The sequence below is a fragment of the Habropoda laboriosa genome, unplaced genomic scaffold, assembly GCF_001263275.1.
Source record: "Habropoda laboriosa isolate 0110345459 unplaced genomic scaffold, ASM126327v1 scaffold67, whole genome shotgun sequence".
NCBI classification, from domain to species: Eukaryota; Metazoa; Arthropoda; class Insecta; order Hymenoptera; family Apidae; genus Habropoda; species Habropoda laboriosa.
In genome coordinates, this window is record NW_017100242.1 from 2,030,402 (window position 1) to 2,048,213 (window position 17,812).

The 17,812-nt window shown below is 37.7% G+C and overlaps 1 protein-coding gene across 1 annotated transcript in view; it reads left to right on the forward strand.

The window, feature by feature from the left end:
• Positions 1-17,812, forward strand: part of LOC108571905 (protocadherin-15) — a 54,345-nt gene that overhangs the window by 1,498 nt on the left and 35,035 nt on the right. The window contains exons 2-5 of the mRNA XM_017934063.1: positions 6,891-6,956; positions 9,338-9,516; positions 14,622-14,744; positions 16,465-16,728. Coding sequence (XP_017789552.1) covers positions 6,891-6,956; positions 9,338-9,516; positions 14,622-14,744; positions 16,465-16,728 — 632 coding nt within the window. The remainder of the gene's footprint in view (positions 1-6,890; positions 6,957-9,337; positions 9,517-14,621; positions 14,745-16,464; positions 16,729-17,812) is intronic.

The window sequence follows — 17,812 nt, forward strand, 5'->3', positions numbered from 1 at the left end:
AATATTTAAAAATATTTAGAAATTTTTAGAAAATTTGTGAATTTTTACGAATATTTAAAAATATTTGTGAATTTTTACGAATATTTCAGAATATTTGAGAATATTTAGAAATTTTCAGGGTATTTGAAAATTCTTCCCCTAGATACGTAGATAAAACTCAATTCACCGTCACAGTTATCGCGTTATCATCAGTCCCGACACAAATCCACTAATTTCGCGACGACGATAACACGCGAAAGGTAGGCCTTTAGGAAAAACGGCGATAACAGATAAGCGAAGAGGTGAGAACAGTTGTTTCGGATAAGGGATAGGCTATGAATTTCGTACGATAATTGGAGAAAGAGAGAAGGTAATCTGGCTGTGTGCCGGCAACTGTTGCAGCCAGACGCGTAACTCTCTCTAAATGGTCAAGCTGGATATCGTGGGAATCGAGGTTGAAAACGTGGCAGGGACGGTAACGTTTAGTCCCTCTCCGCGTCGAATTCGCTACCGTGGAAACCGTTTCAGCGGCTGCTGTTTCCGGATTCGTGCACCTCGTGTGTGCATTCATCAACGAGCTATCGAGACTCGAAACACAAATAACGATCTAATGCTCCCACTGAGGGAAGTAGACAGGTATCTGATCGTATTCACTATTCGTGCTACAATTATCGAGGCCGCAACGGGATTACTAGAAATTACATCCATTTTCCTCCAACCCAAGTCGCACTGATACCAGCTTCCTGGAAGAGTGACACAACTGAGAATAGTACCTACATTTTTCAGGAAAGTAAAAAATACACAGTTACTCTACCACAAGTTTCTCTATTCTTCTATACATTCCTTTTTCAAATCTGAAAATTCATGAAATTTCGTACAAGGGAGATGCAGCGACACGATTAGGACAGTAATTTAGCAAAGCACGTTATTTGAGTAAAACCAGTGCTTGTTTATTTCTCCGAAAAGTTTCACCCATGAAAATTCGAGAACTCCTAACTCTCATATTTCGAGTAACTTCTAAATCATCATTTGAAGATTTTCTTTCTTTTTTTGATTTGTGATTTTCTGATATCTCTTTTGTTATATTTGGGCATCATCCGTAGTCATCAAATAGAAGTAATCTGTTACCTGAAATTTCAAAAGAACGACGAATTTCGAATGTAAAAATGTGTCAACTCTCTTTTTCGGTTCGCTTCTTAAAAATTCGTTTTACAAGGTCGGATGGTGAAAATTGTGGATAATAAGATTTGAAAGAAGGTCAGAAAATGCTTTCAGGAGCATGCTAGTGAAGATATAGTGTATTAACTGGCACAAATTGATCGATGACATTATACCCTCGATACGAAATGAAGGACATAATTGACGAATACGATAAGGTAGGACAACATGTGCTGACAAACATTAAAGCGAGCAAATATTAGCTAAGTATACACGGTGATGTTGGATCTCCATTCGGATGGTAATCTACGTGAAATTACGCGAAGCGAATTTTCGAGGAACTATTCAAAGTATCTCGTTAATTACCAGACCTAGGATTAATAACAGTCGATGCATTTTTATTCAGAATTCGACGACAACGTTGAAATTAATTTTCAAATCTATGAAATGTTAATTAATATCTACTTTTTCTTCCACCGAATTCGGTAACAATATTATCCGAGGTGGTGAAACGTTGACTTCCGAAGCTCTTCAAGTCCAATTCATTTAACTCTATAACTCTCGTTGCGAACAAACATGAGCCGTCACGCGCAAAAGTCGACGATCGAAACAGACACGAATAGAAATGTTCCTTCCTTTTCACAAAATCGTTCGAGTTCTGAGTCATAGTTTCCTCGAATTTTACTATCGGCACCAAGCTATCGACGTACACTCCGATTCGTAAATTAGGGACACTTGGTGTATGCGAAGCGAGGTATAACGAGTATGTATATTTCAGGACTAACTCCGTCAAATTTTTTTTTCATTTACGAATAGTTAAGCACCATACATGTGCTTTGATTCCAAATTGGAAAAGTTTCCAAAAGTAGAGTTAATCATTTTAGCTTCTGAATGGTTGATATGATACTAACTTCGGCAAGGATATGTAATTTAAATCGTATAATACACAACGGGTTTCCTACTACATATGAAACTTGGCTGCTGCTATTATCGCTCCCACCGACTGTACATATGTACAGTATATGTACCATCGTAATTACCAATAGCTAACAGATTCATTACACGTTTCATTCTACTCTGGTTTCTTTCGACGTTTGCTTAAAACTGTCAGTTTAACAATAAACACTTCTTCTCCTATTAACTGTTCAAATATCGTGCAAATAATTGTGAGAAAATCCGTCCCGAATACGGAGAAGCGAGCACCTTGAAGCCAGGCCCAGCGCGCTCGGTGGGGGTGACTCCGCCCCTTTGGGCCTTTCCCTGGGCCTGTTCGCGTAGGGGTGGACAGGGACCGGCAGGACCACGCGTACTCACTCTTCCCGAGACCCTTAACGTATACTTTTGCGAACGACGCCCGAATAACTTGGATATAGACTTGGAATAAAATATATTATTGTGGAAACGTTCAATTAATTTTACGCCCACCCTACTCCGAGACAGAGTACTTTTTCTGACATAATTGTTATGCAAAAGAAACGTAATGCGAAACTTCTTCCCCTATTAAGTATTAAAATATCACGAAAATAAGTTTTATAAAAAAGGAAGCCTAACGCGATAGAATTTAAATCACACGATACTTGCTACACGAGAATAACGGGTGTCCCAATAGTTCTGCACAGCACTGTGCATTACGTTTCAAAGCACGCCTCTATTTTCTAGCTCAATCCAGGCGAAATTATTGCGACAGAGTGTACATTTTATCCGTCTTAAGAAGCCATCTATACGCCAGTCTCTCGCGAGTACTTACTTTGTATTTGACTGCCGTTCATCGCGTTCCCTGCCACTCGTAGCTCATGTATCTCGTAGCCAACCTAACAGTCCCAGCCTTCGTAAACATCGATGCCAAACCTGGTGTGCGCGGCATATAAAATCGATGCACGATCGTAAAAGTAAAACCACGTTGCCGAGAGAACGCCTTTTTTCTTCTTCTTCGATAAATCACCCGAGATTATGATATACCATCGATAAAAGTATATTTTTCCTTTCGTCCTTTCGCCGGGAAGGAAATTTCACAGTTCAGCTACCAGATTTTTCCTTTTCCCTTCATCTGGATTCGTTTGAAAATTTCATTTCACCTAATACACGGTTCATAAGTCGCGTTGATAGTTACTATTGCTCGATGTCGGACGGGCCGAAAGATATGGGTCGCGATCAGCACGTCTGATCCTTCGGTACGCAGCATGTACTTTCTAATGCAACGGTTTTCCAAGGAATTGCCAGGCTTCGATGGTAATATTGGAGAAAAGTTTCAGATAAATTTCGAGTAACGAAGAAAATTCGAATTGCTTGTTAATCGGGAATGAAGAACGAGTAAAGTAGCTATTATTCGTAAAAGAGGAATAAATTCGAATTTATGCAAGTGATTCGCAATTCTTTAATATTTTGTGAAAATTTCAAGTAAATCCGACAAAAATTGTACAAATTATAAAAAACAAATGAAAATAGAAAACGTCGTCCTGAGAAATCTGCGTTTAACGCTTCATTTTACCATTATTACCTATTTTCACGGGGGAAATCTTCGGGTATCACGTTCTAACGACACAAAACTCCAAATTTCGAAGATATTGCTCGAAGCGTAAACCACCGATTGGAAGATGCACAGTCCGGATACGACGCTAGCTCGAAGTAGGTAAAGCGTACAGTAGAAAAGGTAAATGTCATCCGACGTCTTACCGAGAATAAGTTTCATCGCAGAGGAGCGGCGGCGCATCTTCCTTCGTTCACCGTGGCCATTAGCGTTCGACGATAACCTTTCAGAGAAAGATCGCAGTAAGAAAGCACGCGCTTGCTTACCGGAGACGTGCCTTTTGTGTTCTCCGCGTACGGAGGACCTCGCGTGACCCTTCTGTGTCAGGTGAAAACACTCGTAACGCGCAAGGTTGCTTATTGCACTATATGCCCGCCCTCGGGAATTATTAAGGAAGCTTTGCTAAAAGAAAGGACACGATCCAGGGACGTATGGTCCTCGCGAGTTTCCTTTTTTAACCTTTTTAGGGAGCACTTGCTGAAACGCTCGGAGGATTCTTGTAGGAAAAACACTGAAATCTTTAAAATTTGTTAAATTAGAAATTCAAGAAACTGGCCACGATAGAATGCCTCTTGGCAAGATATCGAAAGAGTAACTAAAACGCGAAGAGTTAGTAAAAAAGTAAAAATGCTGCAGAGATGTAACCGACAACAATACCGTGAATTCTCTACAAGTGTCAGTCAGTTTGGATTCTACAAGTGTCAGTATAGATGGTCCTACGCCTGGGCTGCGTAACGCTACACCACTCGGTTTCTTTTACGAGATTTCACGGCTCGACAATTCATAATAGAAAAATATAATTTCTTTAATTTTCCTTTATTTTATTTGAAATTTTTTTAACATGTTACTTATAACATACAACTTATGAACACGTTCACTGTCTGGCCTGACAGTGAATAAGTAAATGTTGTTCAAATTATGTCGTGTTTGATGTCATTTTCATCAGAAAAATCTCATCAATATGTTAAGAAAAATTTCGGGATAAAAAGCGTAAAATTAAAAAAAGTTGGTATTTAAATCGCTTGGTTGCCTCGACTCACGTTTCATCCTTATCTTTTATTCTCTGCCCTTGTCTACGTTCGGCAAACTACAAAGGCGGGCGCGAGGCGCGAAAACGTAGTCCCTGATTCTACAAGTGTCAGGTTTAGGTTCCTTGCGGACTGACACTTGTGGAGAATTTACTGTACATAGCATCTTTCCGGCCGACTCTCTCTTCAGTGGCGTCGATAACTTTATTTTTTAACCAATTCAAATTAAAAATTGAAGAAGTTATCAACCCGATCAAGAAGAGAGCCGGTCGGAAACATGCTCTACAGAAGCTTTGTAAAAGAAATAATTTTCTTTTAACACGAGTGTATCAAAAGTAAGAATAAAGAAATAAATATTGATCCAAATATATTGCAAATGATCGTTCCATATATGAATTTCTTTTTAAGTGTTAACAAGTGTTCAATTTTAAACGAAACCAGTAAGTTAATTGAAAATCTTAATTCTCGATTAATAAGGTTAATACTATAATAGATACGAGAGATGTTCGTGTGTTAATTTTTACAGTTTTCGTATTAAATGTAATAATTAGTAAAAATAGCAAAACCAATTTTTGAATATGGATTATTACAAGACTACCACGATTCGATTCGTGAATTTTGATTAATTTGTCCGATCGTTAGGCTACATATGAAAATAGAAAAATGTCTAATAAAGCGTTTCAACAGCTGGCACTCGTTGTAAGCTGTCGTTCATTCTGCCATTGCCGCGGTAATCCCGTAATCTTTTTCTCGAAAGTAGACGTTTTGTGTCGCCGACTGAGTCACATTTCCGGTCAGACGGATTTCTTGCACCTGCTCGAGCAACTTCAGGAGAAGCCACTCGGCGAATTTTAAATCACTCATCTCGGGGGAAAGTTAGTTTTCCCTGAAACTTCATTCGTAAACATAGCACAGTTCGTCTCCTGTATACACATATGTTTACCATTACATAACGAACATTTATAAAACAAGATTTATTCTTCTGAAAAAAGCGGACAATTGAAATTGAAGTTTTATCAATAGTATAATATTTATTTAAAACTACCATAGATTTTAACTCTCTACAATCTAACTTTTCCTCGTTTATCGGATGAGAAATTGATCGAATTTAATTAAAATTAATTTAACAACACTCTATTTTCAATTAAAATATTGAAAAGCAAGAATTAACGATTATTACAAAAAAATTGACTGATAATAATGCGATAGTACAGCAATGCAACAGTGTAGCGATAAACAAATGAAAATATAGATAATATAGAGTAATGGATATGCGACTATGAAGTCACGTGGCGTTGTAGAGGGTTAATTACAGTTAACAGGTGTTTAATGACAATCGGTATCGTTATTACTCGTGTTCGCCGAACATTATTCACAGATACCACCGACATTACATAGTAACAGCGGTAGTAGTATTGATATTGATAACAGTAGTAGTTCTGGTACTAGTGCTAACACTCCAGCTGTTATCTGCAGTACATGTGTACACACCACATACTGTCATGTTTGCAAGGACTACCAAATAGACGAGACGTCTGAGTACAGAGGCCTGACGTCAATTGAACAAAGAAACTCAACTAACGGTAACAATGGTACAAAAACAAACAAGTCTTGTGTATACACCGTAAAGCACGAATCATTTCTTGCCGAGCTGAAAATATTCGATTAGTCGACGATATCGGCATTGAAGACCGTGTTTGCACAATTCGAAACATGATGCTTAAAAGCGATAAAATGCATCTCTAACGTTAGGTCCAATATTAGGTTGGTAAATGTTTCTTTTGAAATGAGAGTTGAGCTAACACCAGTTTACTCTGGCCACGAGATAATTTTACGAAGAGAATGTAGTTTATTGCTGTGAAATAACAGATTTTTGGAGAAATAGTGTGTTTCACAAAAATTGCATATAGTAAGGAAATTTCTAAAATTTAATACTAAAATTTAGTACACAGGGCAGGCCGTTAAAACATTCACTTACCGAATGTGAAGCAAATCGAAATGATAACTAAAAAATTATTAAGGTCCTGAAATAATTATTCTAACTGTACTAACTTTGGCATTAGATAATAGTTTCTATACGAACGTAACGGGTGTCCTAATATTTACTAAACGGCTGTGTAGAATAAAGTAATGAAGTATTAAATTGTAATTCATCAAAAACACTATCCTCGCACAAAATTTTTGTTAATTTGTTTCAGGTTTGTGCGAGGTGGAGTCAGGTCAATCCAATATCATTCTGGATATCGAGGAGAGCAGAGGAGATGGTGAGTTCAAGTTTCAATGCAAAATTGACCCGTTAGAAACTTTCCGAAAATGAATATTTACGATTCAAAAATTAGATTCATACCGATACACGCAGGAAACAAAGTTGCAAAGCTATAAATCAGTATCGAATACTATTCACTTTTCCTTAACGTTGCTAACGGGTCACTTTTGACCCGGTCGATTTTTCAAATGCTAAAACCAGAAAATTGGGCGCCGTTTACTCTTTCAATCAACACCCAATTACTCGATCTCACTAAAGACCATGCTTTTTTTTTTACTCGTTTCTATTACACACCAGAGTGCTTCGCTGTAATTGTAAGTTACAGCTTGTAACGCGAATGTTGAAATGAAATTTACGCTCACGCGTGTGTCCGAATAACATTTTTCCCAACCGTACACAATTCTACCATAAATCAGGCATTTCACGGAAGCTGAAAAAGTTTTATAGCAGAATTGTGCCATAACAAAGCCTATTCGAATTTATCGCCACGTATCGCTATTAATTAGAGACACCTGTAGTAAATACGTTTGACACAAAAAATACACAATCCTCGTACATTTTAATAAATATTCAAACGTCGTCGTTTTTCTATTTCTTCAACATAAAACTTCAGACCTGTCAGTTTCAGTTGTTGAAAAAAACCACGTTTAATTCGAGCCAACCTACTTATAAGAAAGAAATCGACACGGAAGATTAACGCCCTGTTAATTCTCCGCAACAAAGAAGGGAAAATAAATCGACACGGTGCAATTAGGAAACATTGGATGTCACTAATGAGATATATACATGTAGCTCGTGCTCGCGCCTAGTTTACCGAGATAACATTAATTATCTGGATCGCGGACAGCAGGCCGAACATCAGGAAGTCATTTTACAGGCTCTTACTGAATCTAATGTAACAGCACCGGCTTTCTCCGCTCTATTGGCCGCGCGCTCTCTTCTCTAACGATTGAAATTATCAACTGCGCGATTTGCCGGCAATGGGAACAGCAAGAGTGCGGTATAAATTTGTAATTATGCATCTTTAACGAGATTTGGCTAAGAAATGTGCGTTTCGTCGTTGAACGGTAAGCGCGTCATCTTGATGGACGATGTTGCGCTTGATTAGCTTTTGTAATTACACTGTGCTTTTTAAAATGCTCGACTCTTTTCGTCGATAGCTGGGCATTATCGCGAAGGGTAACAGGAGGATATATTTTTCTTTCGTTTGTTTCATTTGTTACGTCGCTTCGTGTGTTATGTCATCGTGCGTGTAACACGTGGGGAATAAATCGGGAATCTTAATTAAAAATGCTTCCCTTATGTTACACGCCTTGTCACTCTGACGTTTTTTACGTAATTAACTAACTTTCCTTTCGAAAATGAATATTCAAAATTCACAGACGACTCGCGCAACTCGTTCGTTCGCACACTCGACAATCGATCTGTTCCTGAATACTTCAATATGATACAATTTTGCTAGCACGAAATGAGACAACGATCGAAAATTAATTTGCAAAATTTTTTGGCAAAAGTAGTTCAGTATTTCGTTTTTTATGGCATTTGAAAAAAAAAAAAAAACAAATCTTAAATACTTCCCTCTTTACATACACTACCGGCCACAAGTTCGGAATCACCTGCCAATTTACATCGATAATGAATCTGCTACTAATTCTTTACGGATTTCAAATTGATGTTGTGGAGATGAATAGCACTTTACCTCGTTTCGATTGATTTGAACGATAAAAAATTCGTTAAACGAGATTCTTAAAATTGCTAACTTTTCTCTGGAAATTTTCGTGTAACTTACAGCGCACAGTGATTCCAAACATTTTGCCGGTGGTGTATGTACATATGTTAACATATTTGTGTGCGATAGATAATTTTGCCAACACAAAATGACAAAAACTTTTTGACATAAGCAGTTTAATATTTCGTTTTCTATGCCGTTAAAAAAGGAAAGAAAACAAATTTTAAATACTTTCCCCTTTACGTATGTTAACATATTTGTGTGCGATATATAATTTTGCCAACACGAAATGACATAAAAATGTTAATATTTTGTTATTTATGCCATTTAAAAAAACCAAGTTAACCTTCGCATCTTCTTCTAAGCCTATCAAATTATGCATCCCCAGAAACCGTTTAATTTTTATCGAAACACTTCTCGACATCGTCAACAGTTTCGAATGTGCTACAGAGGATTGATTTAATCGAGACAGCCAGTATACATATACACGAGAGGCCGTGTTCGAAAAAAAAACAAGTAACGTTATCACACCGCATAATTTTCGCCGATCACTCGGATGAATTACGCTGTACTGGGCGTACCTAAACCGAAACAAATCGCCCGGCACCTTTCTAACTGCGGCAGTCTGTTCACGGATTTTCATTTTTCAGCGATCGATCAGAAGACCGTGCCGGAGGAACTTCCGGTATCTGGCGATCCCTATAACGAGACCACGCTGGAGCTTATCTTTCCTGGAAGGCAGCCTCGTTTCAAACTGAATGGCAAGAAGCTGCAACTGCTCGAGCCGTTGGACAGGGACGATGAAAATCTCTCGCATGTTGTATTTCAGGTAAGAAGAATTTCACTTAGATCGTTGGAATTTGCAACGGAACATTAGGCGGACCCCTTTCTGCTTTCGTAGTCTCTCTCTCTCTATTCTCGTCCCTCTCTCTCTTCTCGTCTCTCTCCTTCTCTATTCTCGTCTCTCTCTCTCTTCTCGTCTGTCTCTCTCTCTCTATTCTCATCTCTCTCTATTCTCATCTCTCTCTATTCTCATCTCTCTCTATTCTCATCTCACTCTATTCGCGTCTCTCTCTCTCTCTCTCTTCTCGTCTGTCCCTCTCTCTCTATTCTCGTCTCTCTCTATTCTCGTCCCTCTCTCTCTCTTCTCGTCTGTCCCTCTCTCTCTATTCTCGTCTCTCTCTATTCTCGTCTCTCTCTCTCTCTCTTCTCGTCTCTCTCCTTCTCTATTCTCGTCTGTCCCTCTCTCTCTATTCTCGTCTCTCTCTCTTCTCGTCTCTCCTCTTTATTCTCGTCCGTCTCTCTCTCTCTCTCTCTCTCTCTCTCTCTCTCTCTCTCTCTCTCTCTCTCTCTCTCTCTTCTCGTCTCTCTCTCTCTCTCTCTCTCTCTCTCTCTATTCTCGTCTCTCTCTCGCTCTCTATTCTCGTCTCGTCCGACCGTGCGAAATCAAATTTGTCCTATTCCTACTATTCACCCTTTCTATACCGGCGACATTACGTCATCGGTAATCGTTCACCGTGTGTCGCGCTCTTTATCTCGAGAAAGTCTCATTGCCGGCTATATTTTTCCCCGATTCGTTCCGAACATGTTGCCTGACATGTCGCTGAACGCGGAAAACAGAAACGGCTAATCAAGTACGCGTACGTGTTTTCCGAACGCGAAAGAAAAGTTTCGCGCGGGGAAAAGTCGGGACAATCGACAGCGAGTGTGGACACTTTTGTTCGGAGAAATTCTTCCGAGGAAAAACCTTTTTCAAATCATTTACCACCTCTTATAGCACAGTTTTTACGAGGAAATTCTCGTTATCGTAAACAGACACGGATCTCAGCCGAGCGAAAAATTACCAGTTCCTTTTTTTCGTCGATCGCGATGGACCGATGGGAAAAGTGAGGGTCCCTATGTTGGATTTATTCTACACTTGGCACCGTCCCGTTGCATTTTCTGTCGCGATATAAGAAGCACGCTGTTTGATTCTCGGAAAGGAATCTCGTTACTCGTCACAGGAATCTTTTTGCTCTTACTCGCGGCAAATCAGCTTACCCCCGGAGCCATCACAAAACCGGAAGCAAACACGAACTTTCCGACAGGATCGTGAATGCCGGTAGAATTTCACGACTCTCCATCTTTATCGGCGTGCTTCGCTGACAACTTAAACGCTTACTTAACGGTGAACATCTGCTTTTAAGTATCCCTTCGTCTAAACTCAACACTCAACTCTAGTTTCTCAGCTGCTGGTATATCGAGCGTTCACGATCTTCGAATTATCCTTTTAGCTACGAGATGTCTTTGCTCGGTAGAGAGTTTTCGTTCTTTGGAAAATTAACGTACAACGGCAACCTGTATACTAATATTTCTTGTGTAAATTATTCTGTTTTAACACCTTAACCCAGTGATGGCGAACCTTTTCAGCTCGGTGTGTCAAAATTGGGAGAAAACCTAGCTTAACTCGGGTGCCGTGTCACATCTAGAAATATCCGTAACTGTTGCGAGCGTTACGACCTTGTAATTAACGATTCTGAACCTCGTTGATAGAAGATAGACGCCGTTGTTTGTCTGATGATTATTTCTGATCTGCTCGGTTTCAGCTGTGAGGTGACTTAAGGGGGTCTTCTAGCGTGGCGGTTTCAAAAAATCGATTTTTATTTTTTTGCATATGTCGAATGTACAACTCTTTAAGAATGTACTCCTCAAGTTTTATAGCTGTAATCAATAATTAGTGTGACATATCAAGGGAGAATCTAAATTGCACTGAAAACTTTAAACGCGTTTTTCTCGGAACCATGTTTCCTGAAATGGTTGCCACGATCTGGCAAAAACTACCGAACCAATCGAACTCAAATTTTGCACGTATCTTCAGAACATGTGTGGCTATGGTCGGTAGTAGAATTATGCCAAAATATACATTTTTCTGATTTTTGGAGCCTCTGAAAGACGAAAAAATGTCGAAATAATCGATACTTCGTATTCGAAGTGCCGCCATTTTTTGAATTTTCAATATTTTCCTTTTATTCTACCACCGACCATAGCGACATGCATACTAAATAAGAATCAATTGGATTCTTTTATTTCTGATAAGCAGAACAGCTCAAATCATGACAACCATGGACCTACTTTTTTCTTCATGCTCCTGTTTGACGTGTTCCACAGCAGCCATATTTAATCATTTTTCAACAACAAAAATTTGTAACGATTCTTCAAGGACAAGTAAATACATGGGAATAAATCTGGTGTTAATAACTGTTACCGTACTTCTGTGATAAATTAGCAAAGAAGGCCTAAAAAAACGGCCGTCACACTACAAGACCCCCTTAAGTCGATACGTGTCACCCAAAATGTCTTGGCGTGTCACCTTTGACACGCGTCGTCATAGGTTCGCCATCAATGTCTTAACCTATAACAACGTGTCAGACTCGTGGCAAAAATTCCGGTTAAGATTTGAGAAAAATAGTTATATCACTAAGAAAAATTCATTGTTAATTAAAACTGATTTTCGTTTGAATTCGTAAGACTGAAGATTACTAAATGTAATCGATCTGTAACAGATCAGCTTTAGCTACCCGATACAGCAGTGAAACATAAAATGGCTGACGCTTAGACGCAAAGTCAGAAAAGAAGTCATAGTTCAAGGGGTTAATCAGCATCGTTGTCTTGCTTGCAGCACTATTTTTGGTATTTCGTATACAGAGTGGACCATTTAAATGGAACTGTTTAAATATCTCCGCTATTTGTAAATATATATGAAAATGGCGAGAAGAGAAATTTCTATTTTTTTCGAGATTTCAGGGTCATCAGGCTGTTTTTTTTTCTTTTTTCGAATGGTGTGATATATATTCTCCGTGGCCATATTGGCACCCGTGAACGCACCTTGTCTCTTATGACACTGCAGTGCTAGGAATGTGAAAGGTCTAGAACAGTGTTCTGGTATACACTGTAAGAGATTGCTTGTATTTACCGTTTTCGCAAATTGAGCAGCTAGAATCCAATTCCTAGAAAATCTTGTATACGCGGGGCTTTGTTCTACGAGATTCTAACAATTTCGCGCAATAATTATCGTATGAAAATCACGACACACGTCGTAATTGGTCTAAATTGGTCTCGTGCATGTTCCGCAGGATGTCTCTTACGTGCATCGACAAGAATTCCGTGAAACCTCTTACGTACATCGACGGGAATTCTTGCTGAATTCTTCGAAACTTTATCATTCACGTTAACGGATATTTTTGTCGCGAAAAATTCGGGGATGTTAGTTGAGGACGTCGTTTATTTGAAAACTACGTTCGTTGCAGCGAAAAATTTTCTACAGAGAGAAAATTGTTTAATATTAAAATTTGAAATTCATTATTACTAAATTAATAAAATTCCAAAATTTGTAATAAAAATTCTTAAATATTGTCAACGCAGTATTAGATTACTTTTATTAGTAATTATCGTACTCAAAATTATGTAATTCAACAATATCTGAAAATAGTAACGAAAATTTTTAAATTCTTTTTCCTTCAGAAGCGCTTAGAGTAATTCTTTAAACAAACGATTTACGCCTCAATAATTAATTATCCGATAAATTGCAATTAATCCACTTACGTTAAACCAGTTTTTCTTTCTCTCGTATCCCAATAAAGAAACCTTATTTCTCGGTAGATGCATATTGTAAAACGTCATCGAGCAATTTCACGAGTCATTCTTTAAGAATGTTAGCTTCTTATAAGGCTGAATTGAACGTATTGTGGAAAAAAGAAATGTTTAATGTTTTAACTTTGCTACTAATAGTATTGAATATCCATCGAGAGTGAAAGTCTCGTGGCAAAGGTTAATGAAATTTCCCGCTGTGTTTTTCATGCTCGATGATAAAAGAAAGGCGATAGATGATTATACGTTCTTTGCGTTTATTTCATTACACTTGTTTCACAAATAGAATAATCTCCCTCTACCAAGTGCTATTATATTTTTTCAAACATCAAGTCATATAGTTCTTTCTGCATACGATGACTTTTTACGTCATTCTACACTTTGCAATGTAACTGTAGATTCATAAGATCGTTAAGTACAGTTACACGTACTTACTTCGCATGTTAGCCTCCTCATATGCAGCTACACAGTACATATGCTATAAATTAATCACAATTTATTTCACCGTAAATTTTACGAACCGAAATTTTTTAGAAATTTCAATTATTTTACGTATTTATGTTCCTCGTCAATCTGAAAGCTCAAATTGAACGTAAAAGACGTGTCAAATTTCTAACGAAAATTACCAATATAGAAGATTTCAATTTTTCAGAGTTTTCAATTATTTTCGTAGATATTCTTCATCAATCTAAAAGCTCAAATTGAATATAAAAGACGTGGCAAATTTATTAATAATCAAGTTTTCAATTATTTTTCGTATTTATATTCTTCATCAACTTAGAAGCTCAAATTGAATACAAAAGACGTGGCAAATTTCTTAATAGTCAAGTTTTCAATTTTCAGAGTTTTCGAATATTTTCGTATTCACGTTCCTCGTTAAAGCTCAAATTAAATATAAAACACGTGTCGAATTTCTTAATAATCAATTATTCAACGGAGAAAACTAATATTTTGAAAAGATGCACCGGAGAAAGTGCGAACTTATTTGCATAAAAATTAAACTCACCTCCATCACTCTCCCATTCTCAATTACGAAAGCAAAATATAGATTATTAAAATTCATCACTCTGTTCACTGCTCAAAAGTTGTTTGCTCCGAGGTAAACATTTCTACATAAAAAAAATTAGATATTCCGGCCAAAGCGAAGGTTAAATTAATGCGAAAATTAGGAATGCACCAACCTTTATACTTTCTCGACGAAAAATTCTAAAAGAGCGTCAAGTTTCAGCGTTAGTATTCCCCGTCAATCCCGAAGACGTAATTTAGAAATGTTCTGCATATCTAATAATCTCCCTTCTTTTTTTACAGCTGAGCTGCACGGTGAAGCAAACCAACAAAAAGCGAACGATACCGGTTATTGTGCGGGTATCGGATATAAACGATAACGCGCCGAAATTCATTAACACGCCGTACGAGACCACGGTACCAGAGGTAAGCCACCATAAAGTATCCTATTTTCTCAAGCAGAGGAACTGGTTATCGAGCACCGTAATTCTGCGGAAAATGAGATATTGCGAGATCGATAGGTTATCACCTATTAAACCGGCATTGAACCGAAAATCACCGTTTCAAATTTCAATTAAACTTTTTTACCGACACGCGATGGAACACTTTGACGCCGGGAAATGGGGACAAAGTAAATCGTTTAAACGCATGTCGGTATGCGGGATATAAATCACAGGCGATGTATAAAACTAATTTGTTAACGATACGATGAAAAATATTACAGTATAATAATAACGTTGATAGTAATAAATACCGAAGTTAGCGGGCTCTTGATTTTCCGATAAATCAATTTTAACTGCGCGTCGAATCTAAGATAAAGAAAGAGCACCGGTTAAATAGCAAGTATTAAACACGAAATTTATTGCACGTGTCGAGCAGGTTTATTAACGATAACGTGATATATTATATCGTAGGTCTCGTTATCGTTTACAAGAATTTCACGTTTCCCGCGATTTTATATGCGTTTAACGATCATTAACGTAAGGCAGAGAATCGGCTAGTAAAGTTAGGAATCAGGTGAGGTAGTTGGAACAAAAAAAAAAAAATTGATAATTCGAAAGACAGTAGAGAATATTGGTTATTATATCGTTCTCTTTTTGGTTAAAGTGGAAAGAGAATCGATAAGATGAGTGTCTCATTGAAATATCTCGACGTCCGTGAAACTGTCCGGTCTATATCCATATAATAGGAAAAGTTTCCTTCGGGATCATATATTTACCTGATACTTTGACGGGACATCTTGAGATGATATTAGTTATCGACATTTTTACCGTGAAATATCTCCGCTTTAGAATATCCTTTATAAATTGAAATATTGGTAAACGGAAGGAAGTGCGATTAATCTGAAGTGCGATACATGGAGAAATTGAAAATCAATTTGCAAAATTAGAGATTCTTATTTCTTCAGCTTCCGTTATTGTGCTATGTGACACTTGGTTGTATTTAGAGTATCCTTTCGAAACTGAAACAAGGGCGATTAATCTAAGGGAAAATTTATGAAAAATTGAAAATATTCTGTACAATTCTATATTGAAATTGTTGGATTATTTCTAACAACACCCTATGGAAATAATCAAGTGAGGACAAAAATGTCTCCGGGTTATTTTAAACAATGGCACTGGGACTTCCACCAGATGCATCTGGTGTTCGTCTTCGTCTATCACTCACGGCACAATGGCATACCATAACGTAAACAGTTTCTAGGTATAAGGGGACCCCAACTTTCTTTTGGGTGCCTAGAAACAGTCCTTCAGAAGATTCAATAGAGTAAAGACGTTTCCTCTGAGACCGTAAATAAAATCGTATATTACAAAGATAAAAGACTATTTAATTCCATAACCCATTTCCAATAGAAATTTTCTAAGCTTCCATTTTCGTGACACTTCGTTATATTTGCAATATCGTTTGGAAACTGAAACATTGGTAAATGAAAGAAGGGAAACATGAGAAGTGAAAAATATTCTGTAAAATGTATATTGTAAATTTTCATTTTTAAAACGTGAGAAAAATTGAAAATTCATTATTATACACTTTTATCTTTTAAACTTCTGTTACTATGCTGTGTAACAATTCCTCACGTTTAACGTTGATTTAAAACTATTAAGGAGAATTTGAATGATTTCTGCTATTCTGTAATTTATTGCAGTTAACACCAGTAGGTTCGACGATATTCAAAAACGTGGTGGCAGTGGATGCAGACGCCGGCGTCAATGGAATCGTCGAATACCTAATTGCTCCTGGAGACGGAAATGGAATTGGCAATAATGACGGGGTTGGTCGAAATAGAATTACGACCGCTGATGGATACGGTTATTTCAGCATCAACTTACCTCATCAAGGCCAGGTTACTGTTAACCGTACCTTAGACTTCGAAAGAACACAACGATACCTGGTTACCATTTTAGCTTCTGTAAGTATCGATCGTTTAATTCTACAATTATTTCCCAAGATACTGTAAATTTCAATTATTAACATTATTTTATCCATCGAATAAACGATTAAATTTAAATCCTAATTAGATTGACAATTTCCCAAAATGTCCATTTTACATCAGACTGCAATCATTTTCAACGCAAGGATGTTAAGCCTCGCGAGTACACAGTATCACTGCACCAATTCTATTAACTTTCGTGCAAAATTCTTTTGCAATTCTAAGCTCGTGCATTATATGCAAATATGTTGTCTGATTTGGATAAGAATGGCCGTTGCGATGCGCGGCTTCGGCCGACCGTATTTTCCCTCTTTACATTAGATACCATTTGTCTATGGAAATCTGGCCGACGTTATCCAATCGGTTCATAAACTGTCGGCCCCGTTTCCCTTGGCTTACACGCTATACAAGCGCGCACCATCTGCAATAGTTACATCAGTTGATAGCGCCGGTAACCGGAAATAACGTCTGCGAGCCTACAGAAAGCTCTATCGAACATGTACCTAACGAAATTTAGCATACTTGAATACGTAGCTGTGCACACCGTGAAATCTTTGAAATTACCATTCTCTAGGTAATCGTTCAAATATTACACAAGCTTGAAAGCAATTAAGCGATGTCCAAGTTCTACGTCATTTTTTGTGTTTCATCAAATTAACGATGAAACCGGAGTTTCTTAAATATATTCAAGAAGAAAGAGTGATATTAAGCTCGACGTGTGTTGCTGTTAAATATTTCATATGCAATTTTGTACAGTAGTTATTTTTCTTGATGTTTTAAGTCTACTTGATCGAAAATAAAACTACACAGTCTCGAGTAAGTCCAAGTATTTCACTCTGCTAAGTGCTCTGCTCTTTAAGGATAGCTGTGTTCTTTTGCAAACTTACATTCGCGGAATCGGTCGAATCTCGTATATTTTATCACACATAGAGTGGTCAGCGAGCGTCGTAAAAGGCCGTCATGCGTTCAGAAGCAATGGCTTCCGAGCGGTTACTTTTTAATTAAATCACCGAGGCGGTTTCCATTAAGATAATTATTCCAAAATTGGCGTGTTTTCTTAATT